This window comes from Protopterus annectens, chromosome 3.part1 (assembly GCF_019279795.1).
Source record: "Protopterus annectens isolate FY-2018-M chromosome 3.part1, PAN1.0, whole genome shotgun sequence".
NCBI classification, from domain to species: Eukaryota; Metazoa; Chordata; order Ceratodontiformes; family Protopteridae; genus Protopterus; species Protopterus annectens.
Window position 1 is genome coordinate 615,342,329 of NC_056732.1, and position 24,844 is coordinate 615,367,172.

General features: G+C 41.0%; 1 protein-coding gene across 3 annotated transcripts in view; it reads left to right on the plus strand.

Moving 5' to 3' along the window:
- The window catches only part of CTDP1 (CTD phosphatase subunit 1), a 2,700,378-nt gene that overhangs the window by 1,768,934 nt on the left and 906,600 nt on the right, over positions 1 to 24,844 (plus strand). For all 3 annotated transcript variants that reach the window (XM_044066995.1, XM_044066996.1, XM_044066997.1), the window contains one exon: positions 15,012 to 15,153. In XM_044066995.1, coding sequence (XP_043922930.1) covers positions 15,012 to 15,153 — 142 coding nt within the window. The remainder of the gene's footprint in view (positions 1 to 15,011; positions 15,154 to 24,844) is intronic.

The window sequence follows — 24,844 nt, forward strand, 5'->3', positions numbered from 1 at the left end:
TTAGTACCATCTTTGGTACAGCCCCTCCCTTTCCCTTTAGTAATTTATATATACCTTCATTGGTATTCCTTTCTGTTACCCACTTGGGAATTTCTCTATTTTACCATTGTTGGGAATTTAACAAACAAAAAAAAAAAAAGGATCCTTTCTTTCTGCATGTGTGTGTGACCTATTGTGACAGTATATCTTTGTTACTGTTGAATTGCTTTTTATTCATTGTTGTTTCGATATTAGTATAATGGTGGACAAAAAGGGCACAACTGATTTCAAACAGTGTGATAAATGTGGCAGGAAGATGCCAAATTGATGACCATCTCTCCTGTGTCTATTGGCTGGGGCTACCACACTTAAAAGTTTTACTCTCATGCAAGCTGTGTAAGGGCTTTAGTGCCCATACCTTAGCCAACCACAAGAATAAACTAATTCTGAAGGGTCTTTTAGAAACTCCTATCTCAGAGGCTTCATCTGAGGCGGAGGTCTCAACCCCTCCTAAAAAAAGAGTCTAAGAAGAGGAGCTAGTCAGTACCATAGTCTTTGTATCCTCAGAAATCGAAAACCACTAAGGCCCAGGTTCATACGGAACCAAAACCAAAAATTGCTAAACTAACTTTGAAGCCTGCGTCGGTACTGGAGTCTAAATCTCTGTCCACCATGTCATCCTTTACTTCAGAACCTACAATGACTACTTCTCCCACGGTACCAAGACCCTCTCGGTACCAAAAATAGTCTCTCCATTAAAACTGGTCACCCCCACATCACAACCTTCCTGTCCTTTGACTATGGTGCCAAAGGTTGAGACACTAACCAGAACCAGATATTCTCCATCAGTTGATGATCCCTTTGTTGGACATCAGCTAAGTCCTTTCCTTGATCGGCCAGAATCTCCATCGGGGATGTCAACCTGTTCCAACAGGAGCCTTTCGGAGCGCGACATAGTGAGACTTGTGGATCAGCTCCTAGCGGGCAGAGGCATCCCAACTCCATCTAAAACCTCCCTCCCACCCGGAGCCAAGGACTTTTCTCCACAGAATCCAACATATATTCCTCCTCCAACCTCCCTGCAGGTTATGGAGCTCTCGATGCTGACACCTACCCTGGTGCCAGCTTCTTCAGTTCCACTGGTGGATCTTACTATAGTTCTGGAGCCTACCCTGTGGTCCACTGCTCACTTGGAGCTGACCCACCCTCGAGACCGTGACTGGTCTGTTGGCACCATGACCCCTAGCACGGCACTGATTTTTTTCTACGGGCAGCATCTATGGTTCTGGTTGCTTTGAAAGCTCTGAGTCCTCTCACAGCTCCTTCCCTGGAAGTGGGCTTGCCGGAGCGGGGTGTGACCCCAGTTCACAGGTTGTCTTTCTCACTTTCCGGCTCCCATCCCTCTTCAGGTGGGCCTGTCTTCCAGGTTATGGAGAGGGCACTCACCTCAGCAGGTTCACAGCTGGACCGTTCGTCGTTGGAATGTCACTTATACATGCCTTCTGGTTCGCAACTGACACATTGCAGTACACTGGGACATCGGGCATGGGAGCAGCAAGATACCCTACCGCAGGGCACTGTCTCTTCCGGAGTCCTCTTCAGATGCCCCCCCATGAAGAGCCACCCCATAAGAGATTGTGCAAGAGGAAGCACGTTGACTCCCCTAAGTAGTCTCTCACCGAAGATACAGATTACGATGCGGGGGAATAGTCCCCACGGTCGCCCCCTGAGGATGTCTCCTTTGGAGACATACTGGAGATGCTGAAACAGAGGGGTGATTGGAAGCCCACCAACCTTTTTTCTGAGGAATCTGTATTCTTGCAGGCTTTCGGTGCCCGACCCTCTTCTTCCTGGGTGACCCAGCCTGCAGTTGTTAGTCAAGCTCATTGTGCAGCACGCTTGGGAGATTCCTGACACCGTTGAGCCAATCCCCCGGAGACTGGACATAGTGCTGTCCCCTCCAGAGGATCACCCACATTGGTTCAAAGGATTGGCAGTAGACACTATGGTGGTGGCGGCGGCCACAAAGAAAGAACTCGCAGAGGAGAGTTCTGCTGTCCATCCTCCAAACAGGGAGTCTCGGACAATGGATAGGTTAGTGAAGCGGGTTTATGCCTCATCGACCTTTGCCATTCGTTCTTTGAACTACTTGGCACATTTTACCCATCTCCAGAGAGACCTGATTATAGAACTCTCAGAAACTTTGATAGAAGGTGTCTGATGAAGTACGTGACAAAGTTGCCTCACAGCTTGCCACACTGGAATCCACATCTAACTCGTGCATGCGGTTGATTTCACATACAACCAAAGGGGCGGCCAGAACAGCGAGTGCAGGCATTGTCATGAGATGAAACGCCTGCATGCTCTTGTGCGACTTTGTGGATCCTTTCAAGTCTTCCTTCGTCAATGCTCCCATTGATGCCTCCTCTCTTTTCAGTCCAAAGGTTAAAGACGCACTATCCAGGTGTGAGACGGACAGCAAGACCCTATCTGCTGTCGGTGTATATTTTTCCACTCCCCAACGTTCCTACTCTAGGAATCAGAGCAGTGGAAAGATGTGGCTCAGGAAATCCCAAGGGCCTTTCCGTGACATACTTGGCAAGTTTTCCCCCCGGGCCAGGGGGGGGACTCAGGGAGACTCCCTCCCCCCGGGACAGAGGGGGTCCACGTAAGCAGGGGTCCAGAGATTCCTTTTCTGGCAGCCCTACCAGCGCTTCTGAAGAGGCCTGATTGCTTGCCTCTGGAGGCAGTCGAGGGATGATTTTCTCTGCACCACTTAGCCTGGCATTCCATAATGACAGATTCCTGGGTGCAGACTATAATTACCAGAGGTTGTCACATCCCCTTCGATCTTTACTCAATGCTACAAAGACAAATCTGTGACATTCCACCCAGTCAGAGGGACATAGCAGCACAAGAAATCCAAAAGCTGCTACAAAAAACAGTTATCCAGTTAGTCCCACCAGACCAGATAGAATTTGGATTTTGTTTTCTTTAGTGCCAAAAAAGACAGGGGACTGGAGGCCAATTTTGGACCTTAGCATCCTAAACAAGTTTGTCAGACAAACCAAATTCTGGATGGTCACGGTTCAGTCTATCCTCCCATTTCTGGAGAAAAATGACTGGATCTGCTCGTTAGATTTCTGGAATGCGTATTACCATATAAAAATGAACAAATACTTTAGGAAATATCTCCACTTCCAGCTGGGAGCCAATCACTACCAATTTCGAGCACTGCCCTTTGGTCTCTCCACAGCCCCCAGAGTGTTCAGCATATGTATGGCAGTGGTAACAGCTCACCTGAGACTGCAGGGATTACGAGTGTTTCCATATTTAGACATTTGGCTCCTTACCACCCCCACCAAGCATGTACTGCTTCACGCCTTGCACTATACTCTACAGCTAGCAAGCTCCTTAGGGATGTCAGTAAACAAAGAGAAGTCAAAACTAGTTCCTACTCAAAGCCTAGAATTCATAGGAGCAACATTCGACACAAGGTCTTGCCTGGTCGCCCTCCCTCTTCACAGGCTTCAGAGAGTAAGATCTCAGCTTCGAGTAATACTCTTTCAGGACAAAGTCCCAGCTCATTTAGTCTTTCAACTGCTAGGATCAATGTCAGCAATGATTACTATAGTTCCTCTAGCAAGACTACACATGAGGTTGCTACATTGGCTCCTAGCGTCACAGTGGTCCCTCTTGACATATCGTGTGTCTCATCCAATTTGCATAATGAACCGCTGCAAGCAGGATCTCTGTTGGTGGATGAAGCCAGAAATGGAGTTACAGAGTCGTCCCTTCTCACCCCCTCTGCGCAAGGCCATAGTGACCACGGACGCATCCCTGATCAGGTGAGGGGGCATTTTCAGGGAAGGACAGTCCAAGGCACTTGGTCTACTGTGGAGGCCAATTTGCATATCAGTGTCCTAGAACTGAGGGCAGTGCAAGCATACCACTCTGCCCTCCCGTTGGGGACAATTGCTAGCCAGTCGGACAGAATGCCAGTCGTCTGGTACATCAACAAACAAGGGGGAACCAGATCCTACCCGTTGTGTCGGGAGGCCATGAAATTTTGGCAGTGGGCAATAGCCTCCCAACTGCTTTCTAGTAGGAGTGTGATTGCGAACAAACTGTGCAGATGTATTCTCCTGCCTCACGAGTGGTCCCGCAATACAGTGGTAGCGGCGGCGATCTTCCGTCGTTGGGGCCAGTCTTGCGACCTATTTGCATCCCCATCAACCACAAATGCAGCAGCCACTTTGTCGTGATCCCCCCTTTGGAGGAGTCCCCGAGGGATACTGTAGTACACGATTGGTCGCTGGGACTACTGCATGCCTTTCCTCTGATACCACAGTTTCTAAAGAACGTGCTTTAGTTGAGAAGAAAAGTAATCCTCATTGCACCCTATTGGCCCCGGCAAGTCTGGTTCCCTTTCCTTGGCCTCACCATGGATTCTGGTTCCAACTCCAGGACTTCAGTCACGCCCACAGGGGTTGATCCATCCAAACCCATCAAGCCTCAAGCTGACAGCTTGGTTACTCCACTTCCAGTAATTGCCAGGCAAAATAACCTTTCTTCCCCTTTTCGAAAAATCCTTCTGGCTTCCCATAAACCATCCACCAGGAAGATTTATCATAGTAAATGGAACAGATTTGTGTATTGGTCTTGTGAAAAAGGAATTAGATCCCTTCTCAGCTCCGATCAGTTCGGTTTTAGAATATTTATCAACCCTACTCCATTCAGGAGCTTCAGCTTCTGTGATCTGGGTCCAGTTAGCAGCTATCTCAAATTTTCACAATGCTTTAAAGGATTCCTCTCCGGTATCTCATCGCCTCTGTAAGACCTTCTTGTAAGGGGGTTTTACATACAAGACCACCTTTCAAAGAGCCCAATGAACCTTGGAATCTCATGCTGGTCTTACAGTCTTTGCCTTGTCATCCCTTTGAGCCTGCAGCCAATTGTGACATAAAATTCTTGTCTTGGAAATCTTTGTTCTTGGTAGCCATTACCTCAGCAAGAAGAATATCAGAATTGCAGGTTTTGTGCATAAAATGCCCTTACATTGTTTTCCACAGAGAGAGAGTATCACTTCGGACTATAACCCATCCTTTTCTACCCAAGGTTGTTTCAGAATTGAATATTAACCAATCCATTGACTTGCCAGTTTTCTTCCCTAATTTCTGAAATAAAAGAGAATATTGTTTGCATTTATTGGTTGTACATAGCCAATTGCACGTATATTTGGATAGGACTAAATCTTTCTGAAAATCTGACCATTTATTCCTGTCCTTCTCAGGACCCAAGTTCAGAAGATCAGTTTCTAAAGTCACCTTGGCAAAGTGGCTGAGAGAATGTATTCTTCTTTGTCTATCAACAGAACCAAATAAGTTTAACTACGAAAATAAAGGTGCATTCAACCAGATCAGTTGCTACTTCAGTAGCTTTTTATTCTAGAGCTTCTATGGATGACATTTGTGGAGCAGCCACTTGGGCTTCTCCTCATACCTTTATCGCTCATTACAAATTGGACTTGGTCTCCAGGGGCATAGCATCCTTCGGCTCAATGGTGCTCAGGAATATCCTTCCATAGGGCCTTCCAGGATGTGAAGTAGCTTGGGACTCTGTCCCATCCATCATGAATGAATGAAAATTAACAACATCAGATAAAGAAGTTATGTTCTTACCATAATGTTCCTTTGTTAATCTTTATTCGTTCCTGACATCCCACCCTCCTACCGTCTCCGAAAGACTCCTGGAGGTTCGGATTTGATCCTGTTTACATGATAGGGCATTTGCTCAAAGCCTCTGCTTTCTTTTCTTTATGGGCAAATTCGATCTGAGAAGATGGGCACTGTACCTTAGCTCAAGAGTTTTTGGCTGGCGAGAGCTTGCTATATCGGCCGAGTCAGTTCCGAAGACGGAACCAAGACCCACCTGTCATGAATGAATGAAGATCAACAACACAGATGGAATGTTATGATAAGAACATAGATTGCAAATTAGGCAAGTAATGTTTGTACCCACAGCTGATATACGTATAACAGACATTATTTTAGATGTTAAAATGTTTGCACGCAATCTCTCTCTTAAAACTTTGTTTCATGACATGCAAGAGCCCCAAGCTAGTTGTTTTAAGAAACCTAGTTTATATGTACCGAAGAATAACATGTTGGTTAATGCATTTGAACAACTTTGTATTTCTGATGTATATGATGTTTATAATAATAAATGCAGGTCACAAGGAACAGGTCCTAGGTTTAATTTAACTAGACTAGAACATGATGCATTAGTAGCATTGGAAAAGCAACAAGACCTAGTTATTAGGCCTGCTGATAAAGGGGGCCAGATTGTTGTGATGAACAGGTCTGATTATGATAAAGCTATGTATGATTTGTTATTAGACAAAACCTCATATGAAGTTATTACATCTGAACAAGTTGATAATATGATTAACAATGTAAGTAAATCTATTGATTGGTTAGAAGCAAGTTCATTAATAAACCATGAATTAGCTATGTATTTTCAAACACCTAATCCTACCATTCCTATCATAAAAGGTTTACCAAAAGTACACAAAAATAGTAACAAAAACCACCTATGAGACCTATTGTATGGTAATAATTGGTGTACAGAATCTTTGTCTATATATCTTGAGAAGAGTTTGAGACCTTTGGTTAGTACATCAAAAGTAATTTTAAGAGATACTGAACAATTTTTGAAAGAATTATATGAGTTTTCAAGGAAAGTTATTATTAATGGGAATATGTTTTTTGTTACCTTGGATGTGACCTCTCTCTTCACTGTAATACCCAATACTGTAGGTATAGAATATGTCACTGAATTATTGAATGACTATGAAGAGGATGAGATATATTTAATACAAACTTTATTGGGCTTGGTTTTACGCAATAATATTTTTGTGTTCAATCAAGAAATTTATTGGCAGAAAAATGGTGTTGCTATGGGGAGCTCTTGCTCCAATAGCTATGCGAATGCAGTGATGAGGGTATGGGAAACTCAACATTTGATGCAAGGTCCATTTTACAGATATATTTTGTTTTATAAACGATTTGTGGATGGCCTTTTTTTGATTTGGAATGGTACAGAAATACAACTGATGGAATTTATTAAATACATTAATTTGTCGTCTGACTTTTTGAAATTTACTTTGAATTATTCTACGGAAGGTATGCAGTTTTTAGATGTATACATATGTAAGGATGAAAAAGGTGGCTTAATTAGTAGATTGTACAAGAAGGAATGTCATGTCAACCAGTTACTCAGTAGGGGTAGTATGCATCCGAATTTTGTTTTTGACAATGTTGCTAAAAATCAGTTTTTTAGGGCATCAAGGCTCAATGTGAGGGATGAAGACTATGAGCATCATAAAACTAAAATTGGGTTGCATTTGGTTGCTAGGGGTTACGAACAGGGATTGGTGAGGAAGAACTCTGCAGCCATAGATGCTGTGAGATCCACCGTAGCTAAACCCTTCTTTTCTGAACACTCTAGTAAAAAGAATAGAACCGTTGATAATCGACTTAGAATGTCTATGCATTATACTAGAGATGTAAAATTGTATACAGAAATTATAAATAAGCATTGGGGCATTCTGATGGATGACAACATTAAGGCCTTGGTTGGTACAAAACCTCAATTTTCTTTTAAGAATATGAAATCATTAAAGTCTAGGTTATGTCATAAATCCCAGAATGAATATTTAATCAATAATTTGGGCGCCAAACCATGTGGGACATGTAATTATTGTAGTTATGTGTCCACAGCTTCTGAATTTAGACATCCGGATACAGGTGAATTTTACAAACTTACTACTAGTGCTGATTGTGGCACCATGCATGTTGTATATCTTGCAGTCTGTACCCTATGTAATAAATACTATGTAGGTAAGACTGACCGCAGTCTTAGAGAGAGGATTAGAGAGCATTTATATAACATTAAGAGAATGAATGGTACTAATGCACTTGCCAAGCATGTCATGTAAACAGATATAAAACATGTTTTTATGTTCTCAGTACTAGCTAAAACTTTCGAGACTGTGAGAAGGGGTAATGTAAGACATAGAACTGAAGAGTTAGAAGCAGGTTGGATTATTAGATTAAGGGCCAACTGTGGGCATGGTCTAAATGACCATGTTCCTATTAAACCAACATTACAGAAAAGGTCTTTGAGGAAGTAATTACAATTATTTTTACAACATTTATTTTATATTTATGTATGTATACATGAGTATGTAATATTGTTTAATGTTTTATATAAAAAAAATTTTATGACATTTTTTAGCTGCATGTTCACTTTAATTATTTGCATCTAGGTTTTGTCACATGATTAACTGTTAGTATAAATAGGTGTTCTAATCAGCATGTATTATGCACCTGACGAAGCTATATGTGAAAGCGCTTGTGTGAATAAAGCTGAGCTGACATCAACTTCTTGGATTTTGGATTCGCATTTCAACAGATTTTGAAGTTTGGAGCCATACCTTTGCTTTTTGGACTTTTATAGATTGCAAATTGTTTGATTGCTTCTGTGGAGAAATCATAATCAATAAAATTAAGTAAAAGTTGATCATGATTAATGGATTCAGAATATGTTTTTAAGTCCAAAAAGATGGCCCTGGTTAACAAGCCTGTGACATCGCTCCTCTGGGCCGGTAATCAAGGAGCTTCAGTCCTCATCACTGATATCAGTGGTGAACGTTCACTTAGAATAAAAAATGAATATGCACAGTATTTTCAGATTCAGCTGTCTGCACCAAGCACAATTTCCCTTAAGAGCACACAGGGAGCACACTCCAGTCCTGGGGCTGGGTTTTCCTCTGCAGGCCCCAAGTAAGACTCACCACTGACACAGTTATAGAGTTAAGTCCTTATCCGGGTGTTCCAAGCCAAGGACTCTACCACCCTCTCTGTGAAATCAGTGCTCTGTGTGTCTGTTCAAAGTAGCTGACACACACCCTCTCTTTGAAATTTGGTTTTCAGACACGCACACACACACACACACACACACACACACACACACCTGAGAAAGGCTGGCACAGCTTACCTGCTGTACCACCTCCACCCAAACTAAAAGGTAGATACATTAACACTAGAACACCCACAAAGCTACCTTCTCTAAGGCTCTTACCTGAGTGCCCAGTTATGGTTAGTAAAATTAATACTTATACAAATGGTAATGTTTGACCAAGCGGCAAGACTTTCAAGAGCATGAAGCCACAGTGTCACCAAATAAATGCAGTTATTCTCAAGGGTTAAAATATTTTCTAAAAGATCAGCCACAATGAAAGGTATAGATGTATTCAATAATAAATAATAAAGTAGAAAACATGAAAATACAAAACATGAAAATACTGAACATCTGTTTACAATAAACTGTAGAGTTTCAGTTCACTGGAAATATATATATTTAATTTTTATTTAACATTTATTTACTTTCGTTCTCCAATCAGGACGCGATCTATGGATCGTCCATTCTGTAAGATATTGTAATGAATGGCCTGTATGATTTTATATGACAACTTTGTGCCTTTTTGAAAGATTTATTGGAGCTGATTAGTTTTTATGGTATTCCAAATGGTTTAGATTGCCAAGGTGTTGTGGCTGGATGTTTCTGCAGTACTGGGACTTACTTTTATTGGTTAACAGAATGATAGAGTGCTGCAGAGATTGGAATGTAAGTAGAATTAAAGGGATCTTTTTTGTAGTCTTTCCTGATGTCATTTCTGTTCCTAATTATGACCCGTAGGATAGATGAGACATGTAGTGTATTGGCATTGTTAATAACTCTTGCAGCAATGTGTGGTAACTTATCTTGAATGGAGGACATATTATACCATCAGGATAAATCTAATGAGGGATCAGTGTAGTCGAACTCCTCTGACCAGTCAGTAACTTGTAATTCTGCTTCTAATATTCTGTCAAAATTTGTAGGAAGTGAAGTGTATTAGTTTGAGAATTGGAAAAGCCATAAAAGTTTTAAGGGACCATTAGGTAAGAACAGGCTGAGAATGATATGAGGGATACCTGTATGTAAGTGTAGTAGCCTGTTGGGGATGACAGAAAGAATGACATCAGTGAGGGAAGATGATGTGGTGGATTTTTTTTGTAGTACTTTCTTTGAAGAACTAGCATACAGTCATTTGATGAAGTAGATTAGGGAGTGGGTAGCATAAAGAGGAATTTCACTAAATGTTGAGATCACCACAGATTGTAAGACTGTTATCCTTACTAAATGAAATAATTTGTTGAAAGATTTTCTAAAATAGATAGAGTGGCTTGAGTAGGAATGTAGATAGCAACTTTAAAAAGTGTTATATAGCCTTCAAACCGTAATTGTGTCCAGTCTGGAATAGTATTCATCAGTGCTGTACTTTTGGCAGTTAATTGTAGTGAAAATTTATAATGATTTCTTACCATGGTAGAAAAGCCACCACCAGGTCTTAAGCAGGTCTGTTATCAGCAGAGGAGATTTAAAGTAGGGAACAGTACAGGATGAATGTTTAAGCCAGCTTTCAGTAATTGCACTCACTTTCGGATTACAGTAAAAGGCCCAGCCTTTTGTGTCCATTTATTATTTATACTGCAAATTTTCAAAGATGCTGTGGAGAAACCTTTGCCATTGGTAGTATAAGTAGTGGAACTGGAATTTAAATGACTTGTCACCTGAAAGTCGAAATGCAGTGAAAATTAAGATAGTGATGTAATTTAGATGGGAGTATTGACTGGTAACAGTAATGTACCTGCGAAAGACTTTTTCATTTAGTGGAGCAAGAAATTGTTTATAGTTATCCCACAGAACATGCAGAGAAGAAGAGCAAGCAGTTTGATTAGGCTTAGATATTTTAGATTTATCTGTTTAGGTGTTAAAGGAATGCTTAAGTAAGAATAACAAAGAGAAGATGAGAGAAAGTAATACTAGACTGTGTGTCACATGGTGCAGAGTTGGCAATGGTGCTAAGTAGAGGTAATAGAAATATACGTGTATGGGTAGGATAAATGTCGGAGAAAAAGGGCATAGAGCTCTCGGAGTAAACGTAAAGATATAAGGGGTGGGGTGGAGCGAAGCGGCAGACCAGTTGAAGCTATTGGCAGTCAATAATCACTCACATGTTCACATAGACATCTCACATAATTTTCTCCCACAGTAAGTAAGCACTGTGTTTTACTATGAGAATTTGCTAGTAAGAAATGTTTGTAAAAAATGCTGAATGTATAAAAATTAATAGTGCAAGTAAATAAATAAAATGTAATATGTATGCAGGGAAACACTGCACTGAGGCAATAACTAAGCAGAACCATGCAGGCAGTAGGTACTTAATATCAGGTAGAGTGTCTGTAGTCGAAGAGTAAAAATGCACCTAGACAGAGTAAGTGAGAAAGGAAGAATTAACCCAGGATTCAGTCAACAGAGAACCATCTAGATACCTAGAATCTTACTGGGAGTGAAAATTGTCATGTAAAAAGCCAACTTCAAAATGGCATCACCACCTATAATTTGCTGAGAAGCACAGAACTGCTGCACTTGATTCCTTCAAGACTCTCCTATGACAAGTGGTTATTGGGCACTGAGGTTCCACAGGGCTACTTCCAGCTACTCCTTAGCTTGAGTTGTCAGTTGAGTAGTGGAGATTGTATCCAATACTCAAGGTAATCTGGTCCAGGCCTCTAATTTCATGATTCTTCATTTCCATTTTCAGCTTTAGAAAGTTCAGCATCCAGCTTACTACATCTGTCCATATTAATGGGTTGGGTTTGGCATAATGGTTAAGGTGCTTACCTCTGAGATACAAGATACATAGTTGGATTCCCACGGTTGGCCACTCTCTGGTCATTGGCTAGTCATTTAGTAGTCTACAGACTGATTGCCTAGTATTTACTTGTTAACTTATGTTCATCCAGTCAGGTGTTGTGGCACTGATCTTTGAATATCACCAGAGAAGGTGAGAGGAGAATCTACTTCCTTCAAGATTGCAAAAGTTTTAAAGTAATTATCAAGTCTGAACACTTTGTAATAGTGATGCACTTTCCTGCACAGGTAAATTTGCTAGAGGACAGGTTAAGCTGTTGCCTTCCCTATGTCCCACAAGGGGTCAGTCAAGCCAAAGGTGGCCAAGAAAATATTTTACCATTAAGGCTTTCTAGTGTGTAACCTCTTTGCCTTCTCCTTTAGAAATTCAGTATACACAAGGGCGGAGTTATTCTCCCATTGCTTCTTTTTGTCCATTTCAGGCATGGTTCTGTTTTCTTCATCCCTGCCTCCTTTAGACTCTGCTAAAGCTCATATTTACACCTTTCCAGCAAGGGACCAGAATGCCATTTTATATATATATATATATATATATATATATATATATATATATATATATATATACAACTGAAACAGTATATGTTATAAATAAGTAAATATTAACAGAGTAGAAACACTTCTGACTTAATTTTAGTACTAAATATGAGAAGGAAGTAGCAGGTGAGAACAGATGCAGGTGCCGAGGGAGTTAAGTGTTGCATTCAGTGCAAAAGCACTTGCAGTCAGATTTTTGATAAAGGTATCTTTTGAGTTGCACTTTGAAAGTGAGGGTGGAGGAATGTCAAAGTCTGGGTGCAAGAACAGAGAAGGAATGGTAGGTGCAGTACATTAAATTAAGCATTTGACTGCTTCGGTTTTATTAATGTCTGAGTGCTGATTTTTTCCTATCAGTGGTCTGTATTTGTTGAGCAGAAACAGTTTGCTAAGAAAACATGTTGAGAGAGGTGAGCTTTAGTTTTCTGTTTGGGTTGCTTTTTAGACACTCTGTTTCAGTTTTGCAAGTTCTGAATAATGTATTTGGAAGTTTTTGATTCTGGCCCAAGTTGCTGTTCTTTCCAGGTCCATTTAGCAGCCATTTCTGATATTTGTTATTGGCAAAATTCTACTTCCTTGACATGTTTGTATGTTTACAAGACCTTCTTTCAAGGAACCTCCCAGCTCAGACCCACATTGCAAGATCCAGTTCCACCATGGGCTTATTTTCTTTATGCTTTAGAAATTTTATGCCCTTCAGACCAGCAGCCTTGGTAAAATTTCTTATCCTGGAAGACCTTAGTGTATTTCAGAGTTACAGGCTGTTTTGGTCAAGGCCTCATATTTGGTCTTCACAAAAAGGGAGTGGCTCTTAGAACTACCTTGTCCTTTATACACAGGGTTGCTATTGATAGCCAATTTGAACGAATCCAACAAGATCTCAGTGTTTTCTTAGATTATTTAAACTAAGATTCAGTCCCTTCTTCATGAACAGATGCCCAGCTTATATTTGATCTGGATGTAATTAAACCATGCAGAAAAGTTTATCGGCTTTGTGTGTTCTTTTGACAAGTCTTTATTACCTAAGAAAGGTACCAGCCATACTCTTCCCAGATAGTTAGCCAACTGCATCACCATTTGTGATGATAAATATGGAAGAATGTTACCAGTGGTCTCATTCTACTAGAGAAGTAGCTACCCACAGTGTCTTTTTCCCTAAAGCATCTTTGGATATTATCCATGTGGCAGCAGCCTGCTCTTCTCTAAATATGTTTACGAGAAACTACAAGCTGGACATCATCATCTGATCTTATTTGAGGCTGTTTTCAGGGTTACAAGTCCATGGAATGATCCACCCAGGAGGAACTGGCTTGGAACTTTGTGCTAGAGGTTATTGAATATGGACCTCCTCTTATCATTTATGAAAGCTATGGACACAGCATGCAGATCTGTTAGAAGAGGGGTCAGTCTTCAATAACATACTTTCCCCTCTACCCCTCTCCCTTTGCTTTTCTCTTCTACCTTGTCCTTTCTCAGATGTTTTCCTGTGCTATTTCCCCTTGCCTCCAAACTAGAAAGAGGGGGTACTTTTGTGTATGATGGGAAATGGGAGTGTATAAATGCAGTCTGGGAAAGTTGTTTCTGTTGAGCAGCCCTGACACTTGTGGCTAAATCCTAGATGCTTCTGAAAATTAACTTACTTCTCACAGATGTGCTGTTCACTTTAAGTACTTGCTTTTTCCTTTGTTCTTGAATAGGCACCTTAATGGAGTTGTTGTAAAAGTAATGATGATTTAAATCTATAAAATATTTTGTGAATGCAGATTTATAATTTGCGCTCACTTTTTTCCCCCCATTCCACACATTTCACTCATTATATTTTTGGCATTGAATGGCTACACTTCTTTTAAGTTATAATTTGCTGAAGTACATCTGAATGAGGATGGAAGAGTCAATGTGTCATGTATGTTTTATTTAAGATGCTTAGCTTTGTGCAGTCTTTAGTAGGGGGGGTAACCACTATCTGGGCTCCTCCCCTTTTAGGGAGCACAGGCAGGGTGGCTTGAAACTCATCTTACTACTGGATAGGTATTTCTGTTTGCTTTGCACATTAGCCAGTCCCTTGATATTGGTTCTCCCCAAATTTGTAGACAGATTTTTGACCACCTTGAAGTAGGAGCCCCAGTAATCCATGCTAACTATTACTTCACTATTCTTTCCACTGAGGCCACCATACTACAGAGATAGTTTTAAATCCCTGCCTTTAAACTCAGAGCACTGGGCATGCTATGATGTCATTGCACCTTGCAAATGCATGTTTTTTTAAGCTCAGCCTCCATAATGAATGTTTTTGGTAGCCTCCCTTGTTGTTTATTGACTGCCTCTTTGGTGATTCCAATATTCTTGACATTGTTTATGCACACTGGGCATAGGATCCCCTCCCCAACCCCCCCCCCCCCAACACACACACACACACACACACACACTGGGAAAGGGGAGCTGGTCTTGTGTTCTATGGTTGATCAGCATGCAAGATATGCTCCTCTACACTAATGGGTCAGCTATAGTTAGAAGAGTTAGCTAGTTTTCTTTTTTAATTGTAGCAGTTGCTGTTTGCTAGTTGTAAAACATGTAATTATACAATTTCTGTTTAGCAGCTGTGTGATATTCATATATAATCTCAGTCTCTGTGTAACTTTGGAGGAATTTACATTTCAGATATGCTGATTTTGTAGGTACAGAAAAAGTACGCCAGGCTCAGGGTTGCAAACATCTCTGTGTTGTAAACCCTGATTGGCTTTGGAGTTGCTTGGAACGCTGGGAGAAAACTGAAGAGCTGCTGTTTCCATTAAAAGAAGATTACATCAAAACACAGAGGTAAAGGATGTTGGCATTATTTTTAATTGCTCTGTAAAAACTTAACTTTTTAACTTAATGTTGTGTCAGAGATTTTTTCCCCAGAATTCGTGAAGGAAAATATATCAAATCCTTCTCTGAGGCTGTGCTTTAGAGTTGTACAGTTTATCTCAGAATGGCATGTCAGAATAGTTTTATGCAAACAGGTGGTGTTCCAGGAGAAGAACTGTCAGCCATTTGTCAGACCTTCAACTTGTCCATTTGTAGTGCCCTGTGTCTAGCCATAATCCCCCTCTCCAAGGTTTTCCTCCTTCATTATTCTACTGCAAGTTATCTCCAATAGTAAGTAGCCACCTTCTTTAAAGAAGGCCATGTTTTCACTTCTCTGTATTTTGTAATGTTTCCCATTAGAGTGGGTTTCCATTTTGAGACACCTGCATCTCTGGTTCATTTGTTCTGGTTCATATCAGATGGCCAACCTAGTGTGGTGAGAGCATGAGTGGCTAGAACTAATGAGAGGAGGCCCATCCTCTGTAAACAGCAGGAGTAATTCTAACTGGTATTAGGGCTACTCGGGTAAAAGTCTCTGGGGCTTTCAGACACCTTCCCATACCTCTTACTACACTGTGGTGCCTAACCTCTTTGGATCATTTTTAAAGCATTTTGAGATCATTTGGAAAAATGGCCCTGGCTGCCTTTAGCTTTTCTCCTTTCAGAAATTTGTGGGAAACCTTGATTAAACTCCAAAAAATCACGTAGAAACTCCAATAGAGGGCCCGCAACACAAACGGATAGATAAATATTGAAAAATGATTTATTTATATGTTCAATGATATGCGCTTCACCAAAAGCCACAAACTTTGTGGCTTTTGGTGAAGCGCATATCATTGAACATATAAATAAATCATTTTTCAATATTTATCTATCCGTTGTGTATGGCCCTATTGAGTTTCTAAGCATTTTGGAGTTTACTTGTGACAGTTTTCGCCTTCATCTCTCCTTTGTGCAAACATTGATTAAAACTTTACTTGTTTTCTGAGTTATGTTTCATATTCTTCCCGTTTCTTTTTGTACATTTTTGAGACATTTTTTAATTACCTCAGAATGGTATCTCAGAATAGTTATTTCTAGTTTTTCTAGGCCTGATTCTCCTCCCTTCCACTTTGGATGTTACAGATTCTTTATCTTTCTCCCTTTTTGGACTTTTGGCTTTTTATTATTGTGACAATGGAGCAGTTTCATAAATGTGCCTGCTGGAAGAAAATTCCTCCTCAGTATAGGCAGTTCTCTGAGATGTATTTTTTTTAACTTTATAATTTTTGGAATCTATGCTAGAAGTGGAAAGGAACACTTCATTACATTTATTATAGCAGGAACTTTCAACCAAAGAAACTGGAGAGTCATCTACTCTCTCCTCCTGTTTCCCCCAGGCAACACAACAGATTTGGCTTCACAATCTTTACTAAATGTGCAAAACAAGCATTTTAAATATAAATCTTCTGTTTATTGGTAAATATAGGGCATTTTTCAAATGAATGCATTTTTATTAGCATTTGATTTGTTCATACAAGCAACACATATGCAACCTGTAATCCCACTGATAAGCAAATAAATCACATTTCATGGCTGTACTGACTATGTACCAGTACATCTCAACAAAGTATTATTTAGGTGTTAACTGTTGGTGGTTTAGCTTTGTTTATAGGTTCATAGGTTGGTACTAGGCTGTCAGCCCTAGGGCCTATACAAGCCTAGCCATAACAATTCCCTGGCTATTTCTTCCCACACTATTTACTTCCCTGGACCCCTGTCTAGCAGGGCGACTGACGTGATCCCCGGGGTGAATTTCCTTTCTCCCATCCAATCGTCAAGGTTCCTTTTGAAAAGGACCAAAGAGGCACTCTGCTTGACATGTATGGGCAATCTATTCCAGAGTCTGGGGAGTCTCTGGGTCAGGAACCTATCCCTCCAGCATGTTTTGTTTATTGTGATGACAAGGTTTAGATCCCTGGAGCGTGTGGCTCTGAGGGATTGGGATTTCTTTAAGTGTAGCATGTCCAACAGCTCTGGGTTTGACATGGCCTTGTATGTTAAGCAAAGATCGCCTCTGAGTAGATGATATGCAACAGAGTATAGCTGGAGTTTTTTAAGGCGGTCAGCGTAGGGCATCTGCTTTAGGCCTGTGATTCTTTTAGTGAGGTATTTCTGTGGCCTTTCCAGTTGTTGCAGATGTCTTGAGAGGTGCTTACCAAACGGGGCATTGTATTCTATAATGGGTCTAATGAGGGATGAGTACAGTGGGACAATGACCTCCTTTTTTCTGGATGAAAAGCCCTTAGTGATGAGGTGTGCCACATAGAAGGATTTCCTGACTGTTGTGGCGATGTGGTTATCGAAGGTGAGACCACTGTCCACCTGTGTCCCTAAATCTCTTATCAAACTTTCGGTGTTTAGTGTACTGCCACCTATATGGTAATTCACGGATGCATGTTTTTTCCCAAAGGGGATAACTATACATTTCTTGGCATTGAGCTTGAGCCCATGGCTCTGGCACCAAGCATCTGTTTCTGTAAGGCCCTTTTGTAGAGTATCAACATCATTTGGGGATTCAATAATGGCTCCCAGTTTGCAGTCATCTGCAAACTTTGTTATCCAGAGTCCCTTAGTGTTGGCCTGTACTTCAGAGAAGTAGATGCCAAACAAGAGCGGTCCCAGGACTGAACCCTGAGGTACTCCACTTGACACTTGTCTGGAGCTGGATTTGGAGTCGGCTACTTTTACAGTGTGGGTTCTATCAGTAAGCCAATTAGCAACCCATTGGGTGACGTAGGGATTAATGCCCAGCTTAGTAAGTTTATCTATGATTCCAGAGTGGGGGATGGTGTCAAAGGCCTTGGCAAGGTCTAGATAGGCTGTGTGGACCACCTTACCCTTGTTCATGGCTCTGGAGACTGATTTGAAGAAGTCAGTCAAGTTCAGGAGACAAGAACGGCACTTCACGAACCCAAACTGGGTGGGGTCCAGTGTTTGAAGGTTGCCAATGTCTTTGTTTATAAGTTCCATGATAATATGCTCCATGGCCTTGCAGATAAGGCTTGTCAGACTGATGGGACGGTAGTTTCTGGGATCCAAGGTGGATCCCCCCTTGTGGAGTGGGATAACTGTAGCTGTGCGCCACTCAGTGGGCACGAAACCTGAGGTGAGGCTATGATTAAACAGGACACTTGGGCGAGGTGCCAGTTCATATTGTAGTTCATGTAGTACACAGCCTGGGATGTCATCTGGTGCCATGGATGCTGTATTCTTAGCTTTGGAGAGTGCATTTTTTACCTGTGTGGCCGTTATTACCGGAATTTGGCAATCTTCCGGTATTGAGATGGGCCATTTAGGGGGTGAGAGGGGGGTGAAGTTGGCATTGAATCGATCTGCCAGGATATTGGCAATATCCTTGGGATCAGTATATTTAATGCCATTCTGTTTTAGCTCAGAGCAGATCTGAGCATTGCCATTTAGATTCTTGATATAGTTATAGAATGCCTTGTTGTTTCTTTGGAATCTTTGGCAATTTTATTTTCGTAACTAGCTTTGGAGGATTTTATGAGGGATCTCAGTTTCTTACTGAGGCTGGTAAGGAAGTTTTTTGCATCCTGGGATTTTCCTCTTTTCTGCAACAGTTTCTTCCTTTTGTTGTAAAGTTTGTTTATGGCAGGGTACCACCAGATTGGCTTCTTTTTTTTGGATGAGAGCATCTTGGTTCTATTTGGGATGGCACGACTTATGCATGAGTGGATGTGCTCATACAGTGCCTTAGTGTAGGATTCAGCAGTTGAACTTTCAGCTCCCGTCTGCATGGGTGTCATGAAGTTTGTCACTTCTGACTTGAGTAGCATGAAGTTGGCTTTGGAGAAGTTTTTTATGGAGGTTTCCTTACTAGGGGGTGGGATCTGGATGTTAAGGGTGATTAGCTTATGGTCAGACGTGACTAACGAGGGGGTGACCATAGGTGTGGAGCATCGATTTCCCATGTTGGTAATGACCAGGTCTAGGATATTGGAGCCCCTGGTGGGACTATGGATTAGTTGATCCAGGGCGTTGGAATTTATGAATTCCAAGAACCATTGGGCAAAGGTGTTGGTACATGAGTAGCTTTCCAGTTAATGGCAGGGTAGTTAAAATCACCCAGTATTAGGGTGTTTGGTTCTATCTTAATATTTTCCAGTATGTTTAGAAAGGTGTAGTGAGAATCTTGGGGTATGGTGGGGGATCTGTAGCAAGCTAGACATGCTTATGTTCCCTGGAAAACTTGGTCCTCGTTATGGCAACATATATGTCGTTAAATAAAACCAAATTTATACAACGAATGTTCATCATTCATACTGCCTCAGTGGCACATGGCTTCTGTGCCTATAGAATCACCTTCTGTGACTATCTGTGATAGGGGATTAGCTAAGCCCCTTCATTCAAGTAAGCATAGTCCCCGTCACAGAAGGTCAGTTATTAAAGTATTTTGTGCCAGCTGTTGAATTTCCTCAGCAGCCTACTTTGGGAACTTCCTCTCTTCTTTATATTTTGTTTTCTTTCTGTTTTATTTAAGAAATAATAAATATTAACTTTTTTATTTTAATATACTCAATATTTACTACTGATGTTAATTTCTTTGGGAATTCTAAGTTACTACTTTGTTATTTATATGGTAATTATTGATTTTGAATAGTTATAGGATGTTTCTAAAGTGCTTTATGTCTTGTATTGGGAAACTGAAGTTCTATGGTGTCAGATGAACACTAGGCACTGTCTCTTGCCAGGGTGTAAAGAGGCCTGTTGTTTGTATTGTTTATCTGCTTCAGTTTGAAGTTTAGACAGGACAGTATTGCATTTTTCACTTTTTTTCTTCGTTTGTATATTTATTACTTGTTTAGCACTGCTATAGCGGTTTTTATCTTTAAATCTCAATTTTACTACTAATCACTTTATTTGCATTTTCTGTGGGGATTTTTTTTTCATTTCTGGTAAGGGCATCTTTAAATAAACACTTGTGTGTGCAGTTTTAAAAGGTTTCTGTTTGATTTAATGACATATATTTGATGTTTTGTTACTATTTGGACAAGTGAATTTTACTTGGTACTTTTGCATGGTCCTGAGATTGTGTGTGCTGTTAATTACACTGCAGTTTATAGAACAATGCTTAGCACAATTTAATCTATTTCTGCTATATTTTATGTAATTTACCCTTTTTGCTATGTGGAAACAGTTTATATTTTCTTTTGTTGCTGCACTTAGTCAGCCCTTAATAATAACAGTATATTATTCTGGTTGTTTTTTTTTCCTGTGACTTGATGGATGATATGGCTGCCCCCCCCCCCATTCAAATACAGTTGCACTTAGGGGAAAAAAAAAACAAAAACATATCTCAATCTATAGTTTGTGAATCATTTGTTCCCTTAAGTCAGGCTGCAAACCATCTACCTTTTTCCCTGTCACCCTCTGGTATGAGCCCACATCCCCCTATGGTACAGTGGTCAGAGACATCTTCTGGAGCTGTTCTGTTACCTGGTTCAGGTATGGGAGAACTAAACCCTTTAGGTGCAGGAGAAGTTTGGGTTAGAGAATCCTTGTCAGACGTAACACTGTGAGACAGATATTTTGTCCTGTAGTGTAGTTTGCAGTAAGAAGAAGGAAAAATTTCATCACACAACAGACTGTCAGGTTATTATTATGTATAGGGCTGATGTAATTTCTTTAGGTAAGAGTGTTTTAGTCATCCAATATCGGAGGCTGTGCTGCTATTCAGAATGACTATGAGGCTACCTTCTCTATCGATCAGTCTAACACCACAGATTTTGATGGGGACTCCAATGCAGACAGTAGTGAACACTGAGTCCGTCCAGTCTGATGTTTTAGAAGGTGAACAGGTTCAAAAGCCCAATCAGATGTTCACCTTTCCACAGATGCTAACTGGCTTTAAAGATGTATTTGACTGGAAGCAATCTGGAGCTACATCAGACAGAGTTTATGATCTTATTGAGGATGAGATTGCAAATATTTTGTCTGTACCTTCTCTGTTATCAGCCTTATAAGATGTCTAAAACTGCATGTAAAAAACTCTGGTTAGTGTACCAGTTCCTAAAAAGGTTGCGAGGAAATACAAGGTGTACTTGCATCTGTCTGTGCTTCTTTGTCAACTATGACCCAGCTGTGGTTTCCCCAACTGCCAACTCATTCATGAGAGAATTGGCTTCTTCTATCCCATACACCTCCAGTTAAAATTGGCAAGTGGTTAGAATTTTCAGGGGAAAAAATTCCGAGTCTAGTAATTTGGTCTTTAGAATTAGAACTTCATATGGAAATTTATTGTGCAATTTATTTACAGTTTAGATGACTTTCTGTATCTTTGCCTGATGAATAGATGTGTTAAGGAGTGAGTTTATTTCTAATATGACTCTGGTTTCAAAATGTGCTTTGAGGAATATCTTGGAAGGTGCAGACACTATCTCTAGAAATGCAGCTGCTTCTTTTCTATTGAGGTTTCTTTGGTTACATAACCAGTTTTTTTCTGCGGATTTAAAAATGAGATTTTGAATGCTTCTTTTAAGTTCTAAATGTGTTAAGTCTTGCTGCTACCTAGATTCTCAAACAGTGGAACAATGGAGGTAAATTGATGATTTAAATTAATCAAGGATATTTAATTTTCCCTGGTTCTCTCCTAACAAGACATCCAACTTCAAAGGACTGAACAAACAAAAGTCCCAGCCTGTCAAGAGTGAGGGTACCAAGAGGAAATGGCAGAAGAATAATGCTCCCAAACCAAATAAAAGGGGGTTCCTTTCCCAAACATATTTTCCCTGCTAAACAATGGCTATGCCATGACTCAGGGTATCCCATCCCTCTTCCTCCTGATTTTAGCTCAAGCCATCAACCTGGCCACAAAGAATCTCACACAAGTGGGTGGTGAGAATAATTCAGTGTATATATTCTTGACAGTAGACCGAAAAATTCTTCTCCCTTCAGGGAAATCCACCTGCACCCACCAGACCAGACATATCTGATGTTCCTCCATAATACTTTTGCAGTTATTCATAATTAAAGGGATCTTCTGCCATGGACAGCCCAATGCCTGGCCAGTATACCAAAGCCTTTAGTACTTACAGGCACCGTACATCACACGTATACACCCTGCACAAGTCATATGGCATAAAACTGACATACAGACACACACACACTTCTTTGCTGCCAGTCCGAATGTTGTTATTGAATGTTGGTCTGTACGTCTTTGTTCTGTGCTGGTTATCAAGTTTTTTTTAAATAACTGGCCTGTTGGGATTTGTCCTTATTTTCTGTTTTCTTTAATATTGGTTGGTTTCATGTCATCCAGAAAGGGGAAAATGGCAATGTGGGTGCCAGATTCCCCATAAAGACTGTCACAACTGTTTTCTTTTTTGTTTGGGTGCTTCCCACGACCATACATAGTGATTTATCTTCCAGGCTTTTGCCCCTAGGCCCCTACATTGTCATCCTCCTTATCTATTTACCTTGAAAACCAACGTCTTAAGTTGCTGGCTGTAGTTGCTATGGCTGAGTCTTCCCATCCTGAGGGACAGCCATCAAGAAAAAAGGCAAAAAGCTTAGGCTGATATGGCTGCTGTCCAGCTTCCCCCGGACATATCTGTCGAGGCTAGTGAAAGCCCCAGAGGATTGTCTGGTGGTTTCTTTGGATTCCTGTGCCATGACTCCATTGGAGGCTGGCATGGATTCAGCTTCTCGCATGTCCTTGGAAGCTTTACAAACATCAGCTCCAGATTGAGGGAGAACTTGGCTGTTTATATCTGAGGGACCGAGGGGGATTCTGCAGATTTTAGTGAGGGAGGAGATCTCTATTACGCTTATTGAGTGTTGCCAAAGGTCTGACCCTCCTAGGGTGTTTTGTGCGGATGTCCCTCTGAAAAATAAACCGAAAACCAAGCATATTTCCTGTGCAGTTAAGGATCTCCAATGAGAATGGCAGGAATTTACTCAGTGATTGTTTAATGCTTTTAGTGGCTTTAAAGCCTCCTTGGGAAGTGTCTGTGCCTGCCCCTCCCTTGACCTAGGGAACTGGATTCCTCTGAGGATCAGGATTCTGGGAAGGGGTCCTCAGCATACTTTTCTCATATCTCTTCCCCCTTGGACTGTGGTTCAGTTGAAGAGGATTCTATTATTCTAGATTCCCCTTTAGAGGAACTCTCCTTAGGAGACATTTACCTGTATAACGGAATTCTTTAAATGGGATTGCTCTCATGTTTATGATAAATGATATGAGTTCCTTCAGATGGAGTCTCCCATACTGTCTGCTGTTCCCTGTGTTCTGACTGCCCTTCTGGATATCTTTTCTGCAGCTTCTATGGCCCCTGATTCTCAGTCCCCATCTCCCAAGAAACTGACAGATTACAACATGCCTGATGAATGTAAATTTCTGTATAAATCCCCTTTTCTGATTCTCCTGTAGTGTCTTATCTCTTCTGAAAAGCCCTCCAAGTTGTTGCCTTCTACCAAGCTGCTTCGTTCAGACAAGGGTAGTAGGGCTATGGAGAGGCTGGGCAAGAAGATCTATTAGTGCTCCCACTTTATCTTTTAGGGCCATTAAGTGCCAGACTCATATGACCAGGTATGTTTTGGCCCTCCTTTCTCATTAATTTCCTATCTTTCTGACTCTTTGGGGGAAGTCTTCTGACCTTTCCTTGTTGGTTTGCACCTCTCAAATCCCTGCCACTCTGTTATAATGCAACTGATGCTTCCTCCAGGGCTGTTGCAGTTGGTTCAGTTATGAGGCATTACTCATGGCTTCATCTTCAGGCTTTGCCTGATGATATTAAGGCCAGACTATTGGATGCTTCTTTGAGTAATAAAAAGCTTTTTGGTGCTACTGCTGAACTTTTTAAGTCCCTCCAGAATAAGGGCAAGGCCTTGCAGGAGTTTAAACATATTTTTGTTTCTCCTATTCCAAACTTTCAAAGTAATTACCCTTCCAAATCTGCTTTTGTTCGCAGGCAGACTTATCCTCTGCCGAAAGGTAAAAAGCATTCCAGACATATGCCTCCTGATGAGTATACTTAAACCCCTACTTCCCAGAAACCTACTTTTCAGGACAAACCAGGTTCTATTTAACAATTTGCTTCCCCTTTCCCTTGGCCAGGTTCCTTTATCCCTCCATTCTTCCCTATCCTTTTCTAATTGGTTAAGAATCATAACAGACTGTTAGGCTCTATCCATTGTCCCTCAGGGGTATTTTATGATTTGGAAATCCCTTCCTCATGTTTTGGGCATCCCGCAACCTCCTTAGGAACAGCTTCCTTTTTTCCCAGAGTTGCTGCATTCTTTTTTGGCCCAGTGCACTGTTCAAATTGTACCCCCAGACCATGTAGGAAGGGTTTTTATTCCAGAATATGTTTGATTCCCAGGAAGGAGAGCACTTGGAGATCAATTCTGGACCTTTCCTAGCTCAGCATCTTTATCAAGATTCCTTCCTTTTGGATGTTGTCTCTTCAAACTTTATTTCCTCTTCTTCTTCCCCCAGACCTTTCTAGACTCTCTGGATCTCAAGGATGCTTACTTTCATATCCCCAGTCTTCCCCCTTTCGGTAAAATTTTATGTTTCCGTGTTTCTTCATTGCATTTTCAGTTCTCTGCTTTGCCCTTTGGCCTCTCTACTGACCCAGGGGTATTCACCAAATGCCTT